General features: G+C 38.3%; 1 protein-coding gene across 7 annotated transcripts in view; it reads left to right on the forward strand.

Moving 5' to 3' along the window:
- PPFIA3 (PPFI scaffold protein A3) overlaps window positions 1-12,205 on the forward strand; it is a 65,382-nt gene that overhangs the window by 27,543 nt on the left and 25,634 nt on the right. For 5 of the 7 annotated variants that reach the window (XM_087713671.1, XM_014065529.2, XM_014065544.2 and 2 more), the window contains exons 6-15: window positions 1,816-1,896; window positions 2,677-2,895; window positions 4,577-4,723; window positions 4,977-5,111; window positions 5,290-5,373; window positions 5,782-5,913; window positions 6,605-6,667; window positions 6,851-6,930; window positions 7,399-7,543; window positions 11,239-11,423. In XM_087713671.1, the coding sequence (XP_087569797.1) occupies window positions 1,816-1,896; window positions 2,677-2,895; window positions 4,577-4,723; window positions 4,977-5,111; window positions 5,290-5,373; window positions 5,782-5,913; window positions 6,605-6,667; window positions 6,851-6,930; window positions 7,399-7,543; window positions 11,239-11,423 (1,271 nt within the window). The remainder of the gene's footprint in view (window positions 1-1,815; window positions 1,897-2,676; window positions 2,896-4,576; window positions 4,724-4,976; window positions 5,112-5,289; window positions 5,374-5,781; window positions 5,914-6,604; window positions 6,668-6,850; window positions 6,931-7,398; window positions 7,544-11,238; window positions 11,424-12,205) is intronic. The other 2 variants (XM_014065552.2, XM_014065559.2) reach the window with 2 other exon arrangements.

Below are 12,205 nucleotides of genomic sequence, written 5' to 3' on the forward strand. Positions count from 1 at the left end.
AAACAGAACTTGTGAGGGCCACAGGCTATACTCACAAGCTCTATTTTTGCTGGCAGAGGGTTGCAGGAGGCTGTCGCAGCCAAAAACGGAGCTCAGGAGCCCATTTTTGCTGGCAGAATGTTCGGGCCACCACAGGCACCCTGACACGAGTGATGTCGAACTAGCCATGTCCATCCTGGCCTTTAAGGTCAAACACAACCCTGATGTGGCCCTCAAGATATTCAAGTTTGACATCCCTGCACTAAGCTATAAAGTGGTTTGGGTTTAGCTTAGAATCTTATTGAAACCTATTCAGAAGCTAAACTGATATACTTTGTTGAAATTTGGGTAGCAGAAAAAGAGTTGTAGAGGTGATTCAGCTATGATTCTTTGAATTCTCAGTGCAGCATCTATCCAGATTGTGAGTGCTAAGAGCAGGGAAGGCGTTATGGGCCAAGAGATTGCTATCTTGCTTCTTAGAAAAACTCCCCAATCTGGGAAGGATTCTAAGACCTTTTACCCAACACTTGGTTAAGGAGACAGGCTAAGGGTCCTGTTGGTAAGTCACCATCCTTTTGTGCTTCAGCTTCATTTGAAGTAGTCTCAAATATGAAGTTGGAAAACTCCAGGGCAGTAGCTTAGAGGATTTTATCAATCACCCTAAGGTACTTTGCATAAGATTAGCTCAAAGTTTAATGATCTCAGTGACAATTTCTATCTGAGTCTATCTCAAACTGTTATTAGACTTAAGACATAAAATAAAGTACACTGTGACATGGGTTTTATCTCTCCTTGAGAAAGAAGCACCCTGGATATTAGCATGTTGAGTTATAGTTATCCTTTGTCATGGCCACATCATCATCTGATGAATATGGTCACATTTTGCCATGCTTCCTGATGCATGGTCTTTTCTTGAAAATCTAACATTCACATGGAATTTGAGACTTGGGAACAAGGACAAGATGTATCATTGTTTAGCCTTCTACATGAGCTCTTGATAATTGCTTATCTTGGCTTATTTGGAAGAACTGAAGGAAAGAGTGACTGCATCTTTGTATGATAGAGTGGGACTGTTGGAGGCAATCATCTGCCCATTCCAAAAGCGTCCACCTTCTTTGGATATTCATATTTTAGGTAACAACTGTTCAGTCACAAATAGCCTTTTTGAGCAAGATGCTTGAGAGATTGGAATTTGTGCAGCTGCAGATATTTTTGGAGGACACCAATTGTGTTGGCCTTTTTCAGTTCAGTTCTTCAGTTTTGAGATAGATAGGTAGATAATCCTTTACAGAAAAAAGACAGAAGGAATGCAACTTCACTGATCCTGCTTGATCTCTTAGGAGCTTTTGATTTCCACTACATATTGAACTTGATATTCTTGTAGACCAACTCTGAGAATTGTTTTAAAGTAGTTATACTGCAACTTTCAGGAAGATTTCATAAGGTATTGGGTTATGGTACTATTACAAAGCCTGATACTGATATCATGGGTACCAGAAGACACTTGTTTATTATTTTGTGGGAACTGACCACATTGACTTCTTGAACAAATCACGGTTACATAAAATCTTGACATGTTCCTATGATGAATGTAGTTAGAGAATCTAGATGAAAACTCCTGATAATGAAACAGTGTAGACATAACATTTTATGCTGGAACGTATGGTTAGTAATCAGTATGTAGTGTTGGCAATATATTATCCATGCTAAAAGAATCTTCACTGTTGCTGAAAGATTGTCCTGGTTGTCATCTATTTCTTATTCATTAAAATTAATTGTATGTAATTCTACATATCTCACTTTTTAAAAATCTCATTACCTCTTTCCAATCTGCAGTCTCTTTCCCTTCGAGAGCAACTTGCCCGACGTCGATCTGGCCTAGATGATTCCAGCAAGGAAGGAGATGCCCAATTATGTGTAAGTGGATCTAGAAGGCAAATTTGAGAGGAAATAGAAAATGATAGTAGAAAGAATGGTGAAATGGTATAGGGCTTCCTGCTGAAATAGTTTAGGGCCTGAGCAGAGGGTTGGACTTGAAGATCTCCAAGATCCCTTCCCAACTCTGTTATTCTATTAAAAGCTGGTTAGATGAAGCATGCATATTCATTGAGCCCTTCTATGGAGACATTTTTAATTTTTATTGGGTTATGAAAACTTCTTATATAGCAATTGTGAGATATATTTTTTTAATGTCCCTAATTGCTCTGGACATTTTTTTTATTTAAGTTTCTTCTTGCTCTTTATGCACCCTTACTTCCTCCTAACATCATGTTTCACTAATAGTGAATCATTAGGGCTCCAGGAATTGCGAAGACACCTTGGGGATTACTCTTAGCTTTAAGGCATCTTGGTTTTTAGTGTGCTTCATGTGGGAAAGTCAAAAGGAGATTATAAGATGTGAGCTTAACATGTGACTGTGTGTAGATAATGTGGCAGTGCTGTTTCTTCTGACACCAATCTAATCATATAAATGAGGTTTTTTTTTAAAAAAATTCCCTCTGCCTCCCCAGAAATATCACTGATTTAAGCTAAGGTATTTTTTAATTTGTTTTTGCATACAGAGCATGATCACTATACGTTATTTATAGGTCTCATTTATGCAGTGAACATGAATAGTGGTGGGAGGAGGGAAATATTCATATCAAGCAGGATTAACTTATAATACATAAATCTCTTCTTACTTGCTTTTTTCTTTAGGCCAATGGATCTGGGGCTCTTGATTTGGGGCGTGGAGGTCGGGAATCTGAGCTAGAAGAGGTTTTGGAGCGCCAGAGAGGAGAACTATCCCAGTTGAAAGAAAGACTTACCATGCTCTGTCGGCAGATGGCAGAGCTGGAGGAAGAGTTAGCCACAGCCCAACGAGATGTTATTAAGTCTGAAGAAATTAATGCCAAGTTACAAAGAGATCTCAAGGAGGTAAAAGGCAATAATTGGTATTCCATTATACTTTATGGCAGATTACCTCTTATCTAGATCAAGTGTTTAATTTGACCTCTTATGGGTATGTTGGAAAGTGCATCTTTCCAGTTAATATGAGTAAGACCTTTGGGAATGGCAATCTAAACCTATCAAGAGGGCACTAAGATAGGCAGGTCTGAAGCAAATAAATACTCAAATGTCCCAGCTTATGAAATTCAGAAGATGGGAATCATTTGGAGAGAGTTTTTCAGAGAAACATGTTATTCAACTTGTGGATTCCTACAGCATAACAGGTTATGAAAATGGAGAAGGCCAATATAGTAATCAGGAGTTTTTCAGACGGGATTAGTAATAGCCAATAATGTAAGGCTATATATGAAGCTAAGTGGCATCTATATGTAAAATACTAGACAACCCCATGAATGAAGGCCAATATATGTGTTCTAAGATAATGTTGCAGAATCCAATCTGGGTCAGTCACTAGGACCAGACATTTTGTCTTCCAAGCTTTTGGATTCGTACTGGAGAGAAATTCCCTGAAGATGAGCTCCAATTCAAGTCCGCAAGCTCGTAGAACCCATGACCCATTGGGAAGTGAGGAATCAGAGATTCCTCAATGCCTTCAACAATAGCAGAGCTCTAATGCACTGGAAAAATTCTTTAAAATTCAGAAGCATATTCCCCTTGAAATATCCCATACTAAACTATATAGCACAGTCAAACATTTAGTAGTGGGTTACAGGAAATGCTTTATGACATTTTGTATTACATCACAAAATACATTATGATAATTTTTATGTCGTAAAACATTTTATAAAATTTGACGAATTTTAATAGCATGGAGTCACAGATTCTGGATCTTTGACGCTTCATAAATTAGCCCATTTGAAGTACTCTGATTAAAAACATTTCGGCCCATGGTGGACCTTTTCACCCAGTTAATGGTTACAGACACAAGAGGTTTAGTAGTATATAGGTGGAATCTCGTAGAGTTTTAGAGAAAGCAAAGAAAACATTGTAAAAATGATCAAAATTTACTTAATGATCTCATGAGTTACTTAACAACTGCAGTGATTTGCTTAATAACTCTGGCAAAAAGGTCATCAAATTGAGTATAATTCACTTAACCACCACCTCACTTAGCAATGGAAATTCTTATTGCATTTGTGGTCATAAATTGTTTGTTTTGTTTTATTGATCTAATTGAGGACTAACTGTATGCTAAGTGGCTTCATGTCATGAAATGTATAGTTTTTGCATGTAATAGGTAAATTAACTGAAAAGTAATAGAATATGTAAGAATATAATCTAAATGTACAAAATATAATCTTAATTTCATTCATAATTAATAAGTGGAGAATCTGGGCAGAGGTTTATTATATTTCCAGGCAATTGGAGAGAGTATAACTCTATTCGCCTCCTGCCATTTTTAAGAGCAATAGCACTTAGATTTATATACTGCTTCATAGTGCTTTGCAGCCCTATCTAAGGAGCTTACAGTTTATTGCCCCAAATGGTCCTCATTTTACTGAACTTGGAATGATGGAAGACCTTGAGTTGATGTGAATTGAACTGCTGGCAATCGGCAGTCAGCAGAATTAGCCTGCAATGCTGCATTTTAGCCATTGTGCCACCAAGGCTCTTATCCTTTCCTTCTCTCATGTGGTATGGGTAACAGGCATTAGCTCAACGAGAAGATATGGAGGAACGAATTACCACACTAGAAAAACGTTATTTAAGTGCTCAGCGGGAGGCAACATCCCTTCATGATGTCAATGACAAACTGGAAAATGAGTTGGCCAGTAAGGAATCCCTCTACAGACAAGTGAGTTCCTTCTTTTGCCTTTTCATCATTCTATTTATTACTATTATTGGCTCCAGTATCCCCTTGTTAATGTCTGGTTGACCTTAATGTGCATATTCTGCATATCCTGCAGATAAGTTGGTAGTTGCCCATTTTCCTCCCTGCTTCTCCATGCATATTGCTAGTGGGTAATACTCAGTTACTTATATGATCATTCACCTTGCAAGGTTTTGTTTCTTGACAACCCCTTAAATGTATTTATTTATCTGCGTAGAGTGAAGAAAAAAATAGGCAGCTACAAGACTGGCTGGAAGATGCCAAGCAGAAACTTCAGCAGACTCTTCAGAAGGCTGAGACTTTACCTGAGATAGAGGCCCAGTTGGCACAGCGAGTAGCTGCCCTTAACAAGGTAATGTGCAAAACAAGAAAGAGATTGAATATACCATCAAGATATGTAGGGAGGGAATGGCCAATGGAAGACTGATTGTTGGTGTTTGAAAACAAGTGGGAATTGGATAAGTGGGAGGATTTTGAGTTTTAAGAGAAACAAAATATGGCTGAATTCTCTCATTCACTTCTTTATCTAGGCAGAGGAGAGGCATGGCAATTTTGAAGAGCGTTTGCGTCAACTTGAAGCCCAGCTGGAAGAGAAGAATCAGGAGCTCCAGCGGGTGAGGGCATGAGTAAAAAACTTGGTAGAATTACGTGGATATTGGAAGCGCCAGACTATTGCTGATGAGCTATGGTTCAGTGCACATGCCTTGTATGAAAAATGTTCCAATTTAATCTCATGTCTGATTGAAAACAATGGATATTGCTACAAATCCTGGAGAACTGTTCCCAGTCAGTATTGACAATAATATGCTGGATGGACAAATGGTCTTTCTTGGTACAAAACAGCTTCCGGTGTTCTATTTCATGTGCAAGGGGAATATAACTGAAATGTATATGGAAAAAAGGGATCCTGGGTGTTATGAAACTGGAACCGTTGATTATAGACAAGAGGGTAAGATAGTAGAATGGAGGAATGACCTCCAGACAATCCTTTTACTTTTGTTCTCTCTCTTTAAAAAAAATAGGCACGCCAAAGGGAGAAAATGAATGACGAACATAACAAGCGCCTCTCAGAAACAGTAGATAAGCTACTATCTGAATCCAATGAACGTCTCCAGTTGCATCTGAAAGAAAGAATGGGGGCACTGGAAGAGAAGGTACATTTTTCTGTAGGCATGAATTAGATTTGTAACGTGGGAATCAGCTATCTATAAATCAGCTGAGTGAGAATCCAATTGAAGGAACTGCTAGAGGTCAGGAATATCATACCTTGAAACACAAAATAGTAACCACAATCTTTATTTTTCTAAAATAAAATGTACTGGATATTTTGGAGCTTAGGTATTATAGGTAAAAGCATAGTAACTGTTGTTTGAAGCAAAACAAAACAAAATCTCTTAGTGGCCATTATGGATGGTTTTTGTTTTGTTTAGTCATAAAGATGATAGCCATTATTCTAGCTGCTAAAGAAACTGATCATCCAAGTTCTTGAATAAAAAGAGCCCCAGAAGTCTAATGTTTTGAGAACCAGCAAGTGAGGCTGCTTAGAGACCATTGATTGTCAATTGAGAATTCTAATCTTAGGTGGGATTTGATTGATGGGTGGGTATTTGTGACAGAAGAAGAGGCAGAAATGGTCATAAAGCAAAAGCTTAAATACCGGTAGAAAATATCTGAAATTATCCTTCATTTCATAACCTGCTGTAACACAGATTGGTTCCATCTTGACGAACAGAGAAAATGTATTGCATCTGTAGAGAGGAAGGTATGTTGAGTTACATGTAAAAAAATTACAATATGTTTACTCTCATTAAATTCTTTTGTTTCTCTCATTTTATCCCCATTAAGAATACACTAAGTGAGGAAATTGCCAACATGAAGAAAGTACAGGATGAGCTACTGGCAAACAAGGTGATAATTGAAGTGTGTGTGTGTGTGTGTGTTGGGAATCTCTAAGATTAAAATTGGAGAGAAACATGGAGTATGAGGCTGGGTTAATAATAAGGAAAGTTTTCAAGTTATTTAAAGGGTATAATGGAAGGTCAGCTAGCTTGCTTTCCAAAACTGATCTCCTCCTTTGACCATGACCTGCAGGAGCAACTATTGGCTGAGATTGAGAGGATGCAAATGGAGATAGACCAATTACGTGGACGCCCAGTCTCTACCTATTCTCGGTAAGGAGGCTTCATGCTTTCAGAAAACAACCAGTGCTCATTGTCAATATCCAAGTTCTCAAGCCCTGCTAGTTAATTGCTGGGTTCCCACAACATGCCGAACCACTAATTCTCAGTCTATTCTAAACTAATATTTAGTGTTGCAAATCCAGCCAATTATTTTAGTATTATTGTTAGTTAAAGCTAGAAAAAATGTTCTATATCTACTGTAAAAATGCCTTTTGTAATATGTTTGGCTTACTCCTTTGCACTTCCTCTCATACCTATATTTTAATGATATTCTGTGCCACGATTACAACATTTTAGACTTCTTGAAGAATAGGACTAGTGTTTGTTGGTGGAACCATGTGTAGAAAAAGGGCTGAAGTTTTGATTAAAAGGGGAGCTCTAGAACCTGAATGGAATAGATCTTTTCTTCTTCCTCCCTGATTATTCTTGCTCACAGTTCTTTTTCCCTGTTCCACGGAGGTCTCTGCCAGGTAGCGTGCTGGAGTTGCGTTATTTCCAAGCACCCACGCTGCCGGTAGGGGCCCACGTGGACCATTACAGCAGTGCTGGTGTGGCAAGACGTTCAAAGAAGGGGCGCTGGACTGTCAAGGATGAGGCTACCAAGGTATGGATTGTCTGCTGACAAATGGATATGTTTATGAAAAAAACTGAACCAAAATGAAAGGGGTCATCAGGAAGTTTTGAGATGGTATTTGTGAGATGTTTGCTCAGAGTAGCTTTCCCTAGCCTGAATTCCTCCAAATGTGATTACTTTACATAAGTTTCCAGCCTCTGCATGTGCTGAAAAATTTGAGAATAGTTATTCCAACATTTCTGATTAACAATGTAGGTAGTCCTCAGTTTACAACTATTGCTGAACCCAAATTTCTGTTGCTCAGTCAGTCAGTTAAGCAAATTTTGCCCCATTTTATGACTTTTCCTCCGTAAAATAAATCATTGCACTTGTTAAGTTAGTAACATGGTTGTTAAGTGAATCCGGCTTCCCCATTGACTTTGCTTGACAAAAGGTCACAAAAGGGGATCATATGATCCAGGACACAGCAACTGTCATAAATTTAAATCAGTTGCCAAGTATCTGAATTTTGATCACGTGACCATGTGGATGATGCAACAGTCACTTTTTTCAGTGCTATTGTAACTTCACATGGTCACTAAATGAACTTTTGTAAGTGTAAATTTTCACTAAAAAAGCTTATTTCGACTGTCAAATTAACTTCCTCTCATGATTTGTCTAAATATGGATGTTAGCTATTCTATACACTGAAGCAAGTAGAAGCTAAGCTCATTAGATCCCATATCAAAGTTCCTAATAATATGAAGTAATTTGTGAGTTGGTTTCTGAATATTTCATTACCGGGCTAGGTAACACCTTAGCGGAGTTTAAGGGATCCTACCTATCCTGGCAATGAAATGTTTGGAAACCAACCCACAAACTCAGAGAACAAATTCTCACCCTCATCCTACACCTGAGCTACAGATATTTTCCACTATTGCGAATGAAGTAATTGTCTTCTGTAAGACTTGGCCATGGTATATTCTGGTCTTCATTATCCATTCAAAGTGGAAACTGAGAAGAGGCATTTTATTTGGCCTGTAACCTAAAGGTGCTTTGCAAAGGATGTTTCTGTGCCATACCTGAAAATACATAAGTTGCAAATGAAACATTTAAGATTCTAGATTTACCAGATCATCACATTCCTGCTAATTTGGAAATGGATAGCTGACAATTATGGCTCACACTACAGCAGAATCCATGTGTCAGAGAACATCTTTTATTGCAGTTCCTGCTAGAATATTTCAACAACTCTCTTCCCTACAATTCTTGGCCACAGTCATTCTGAATTTTTAGCAATCCAACTTTTTTTTAGAAAATTTCCGCATTGCCTTCTGCCAGTTCATGACTCTAAAACAGATATCCCCTTTAGATGTATTGCAATAAAACCCCTATAAGCCCCCAGCAGCATCTGGAAAGCATTGAAATGACGAAAGGAATGGTTCAGCAGGGCTGGGAATTAAATCTGCTTCAACCCTCCTCTCTTATATTTATTCTGTCAGTTGCATTTAATGCCCAATGAAATCAGTGGGACTTGAGAAGTAATTGTTTTGTCATTTATTTCATTGAGATTTGTACAACTAATGTCTAGGTCGAGTACACTCACTGCAATAGGATATGGGAAGATGCTGGATGAAGAATAAGGAAGGGCTCTTTTTGGAGGCATCTCAGGAATCTGCATGTCTTTTCTGCATTTTAGACACATAAGGATTTCTTATACTTTTGGAACATTGAATATATAACTTTTGTTCCATCATGGAGGTAAAAATGTATTTGGGGGCTCCCAGATGCTCTTTCCAGCTAGAAATCAATCAGGTAGTCTACTGCACAGTATGGGGATATTAGCTGTATTGCTGTGCTGCATATCATACTCTGGAATAAAATATTTATTTTTTTCCATATGGAGTGTAATTAAATTGAAATATATATGGGTATCCAATCTCCCATAACCCATAATTATACAAACATTAAATATTTTCCTGTAGAATATCAAACCCTTCATATATGTGTAGTATATTGATTTGGGGTTTCATGTTGCTTATCTAAGTAGAGAATACCTAATTGCCAATAACAGCTGATTTATGGGGCACTGATGATGTAGGAAATATATTAAACTGAAAAAGGAATAATTAAAGCTGTTAAAACAGGGAAATGAAGAAGAATGTTATGGAATTACTGAGCTTTCTTTCCATGGTCAAGTGATAGGCTCTGTTGTTTAGAAGTGGACATAGATTCCAGAGGAAAAGATATTGATTTCATTGAATAGGTAGCACAGCTAGAGAAGATAGTATCAAATCTAAGAATGTAGATGTTGCTTTTATAGGACAATGTGCACAGAGCATAGCAATAATTGTAATGTTTTGCTTTCCATTTTCCATGTTGTACTCATTCTTATTTTGTTTCTGTTCCTTTTTTTGTGTACTCCATCTGCCACTGGACATACACCTGGTAAGTATCTTCTGATGTCACTTTAGAGGAATGAGTAGTAAAACAGTACTGGAAATTGGAAAGAGGGTAATCATATCTCTTATGGAAGTGGTCTCCAACCCCCAGTTCCTGAACTGGTACCGGGCCACAGCATGCCAGAACCTGGGCTGCGCAAACAAGCAAAGCCCCATCCACCAGATACAGGCAGCATGGGAAACTACATCTCCTCTGGTCTGTGGGAAAATCTGTCCCCATAGAACTGTTTCCTGGTGCCCAAAAAGTTGTGGGCCGCTGTCTTATGGGCATGTTGCTATCTACTGAAGCTGGGTAGCCTTTATCAGTGTTTTTCATATCTGTATAGTAGGAATTGTTAACCTTTTCAAGCAACATATACTTGTCTTTCTAAGGTTTTTTCCAAAGTGTCTAAGCTCATGTGATGTTGCTAAATTTCACAAGGTCTTGTACTAGGATCATGCATAGTAATTGGCAGATGATACAAAAGGGTGTAAAATAGGGTATAGGTTAGAAAATAGAAGCTGAATTCAAAATTTTCTTTGTATGTTAGAAAGGTGGACTGAAAAATAAAATAAAAGGGAGAAGAGGGGAGAGGAGAGAAGAGGAGAGGAGAGGAGAGGCGAGACAAATGTAAAGTTCTACTCTTTGGGAAAAAGCAACTAAAAGCACAGGAGAAAGAAATAGGAATGCAAGGTACAATGAAGACCTTCTTAGAGTTATAAGTGATCACAAGTTTAATGTGAATCAGCACTGTGACACAACTGTCAAAAAAAGGTAAACACAATTTTAGGCTGCATTAAAAAAATTTACATTTTAAATCAGAGGCACTAATAATAGTCCTATTGCAATCTGCATCAATCAGGTCCAGTCTCAAATACTGCATGCAGTTCTGGTAACCAACTTTTGGGCCTTATAGAGAAATAATGGAATGAGAGAAGATGGTATGCAGGGCTATGATAGCATTTTTCAAGTCCATGAAAATGTGCCATAAGTAAAGTCAAAATCATTCCTCTGTATTGCTGTAGTACAAAAGATGGAATAACACAAAGAAAGTTATGGTTCAATATCATGTTCTAAAAGCAGTTTAGAGTGGAAGTGTACAATTTCATGTAATCTCATGAACTGTGGTTTTTAATTTTGGGTGGGATGGGAGACTTCAGGGTGATCTTAACATTGTGAGCATCCTGATTCTTGTGGGTGTCCGTTTCTGGTTCCTGCTTTCTATTAACTAAATAAGAAAGGTGGGATTAGACTTTCTCTTACCATCTGTTTTTCTTTCTTCACAGGCCTCCCCCCCTATTCAGGAGTGGGAGAGGGCTCAGCAGGCAGCTGGAGGCTCCTTTGAGGGTGGGCTGGATGGTTCGGATGAGGATGAACGTGATCCTCTCTTCAGCTCAGCTGATCTGCTGTCTCCCAGCGGACAGGCTGATGTACAGACCTTGGCCATCATGCTACAAGAGCAGCTGGAAGCCATTAACAAAGAGATCAAGTGAGTTGTCCTGCCCAGACATAGCATGTGCAGCATGCATGTGCAACGTTTTTTTTCCTGAATTATAATTCTCTGCACTCCTGCTTGCTTGACCAAGGTGTTTTTGTGCCTTATGTTTTATCTTGAAACGATTTCACAGTTTTAAGGCTTTTCCTAAGTACAATGCCCTGGGTTTTCAGCACATGTCCCAATGCCCATGTCCCAATGCTCTTCTATCGGTACTCAAGAGAGTACCAATTTAGTCCCTGAACAGACCAATCTTTTTGCTTTTAAATGATACATTTCCTTTAGGTGGTATGATAATGTGCACCCTACATTGCAACTAAAAGGAGGGTCTCTTTCCATCCAGCCCTGTATTAATTGTGCTAGAGCAGGGGTGTCAAACTCACGTCATCACGGTGGCATCACATGACATATTGGGACTCTCCCCCCCCTTTGCTAAACCGGGTGTGGGCATGGCCAGTGCAAGATGCATCTGGCCAACGGGCCCGGAGTTTGACAGCCCTGTGCTAGAGGAATATCAAAAGCAATATCCTTTGTTTATATATATAGGATATAGAACTGTTTCTCAACTTTAGCAATTTTAAGATATCTTATGTTATTACGAATATTACTTAAAATTATTATTTAGAATTATTTTATATAGTATATTGCTCTACATCACAAGGGCAAATAACTAGTGGATTATGGAGTAAACGAAACACAGTCACTCCATTTAATTTCATGCTGGTAGCGTATAGTGCAAGTGTAATTTTTAGAAGAGAAGGTAAAACACATTACGC

The sequence above is a fragment of the Thamnophis sirtalis genome, unplaced genomic scaffold, assembly GCF_051295495.1.
Source record: "Thamnophis sirtalis isolate CommonGarterSnake01/CBP01778 unplaced genomic scaffold, rThaSir2_p1.2 scaffold_4, whole genome shotgun sequence".
Classification (NCBI taxonomy): domain Eukaryota; kingdom Metazoa; phylum Chordata; class Lepidosauria; order Squamata; family Natricidae; genus Thamnophis; species Thamnophis sirtalis.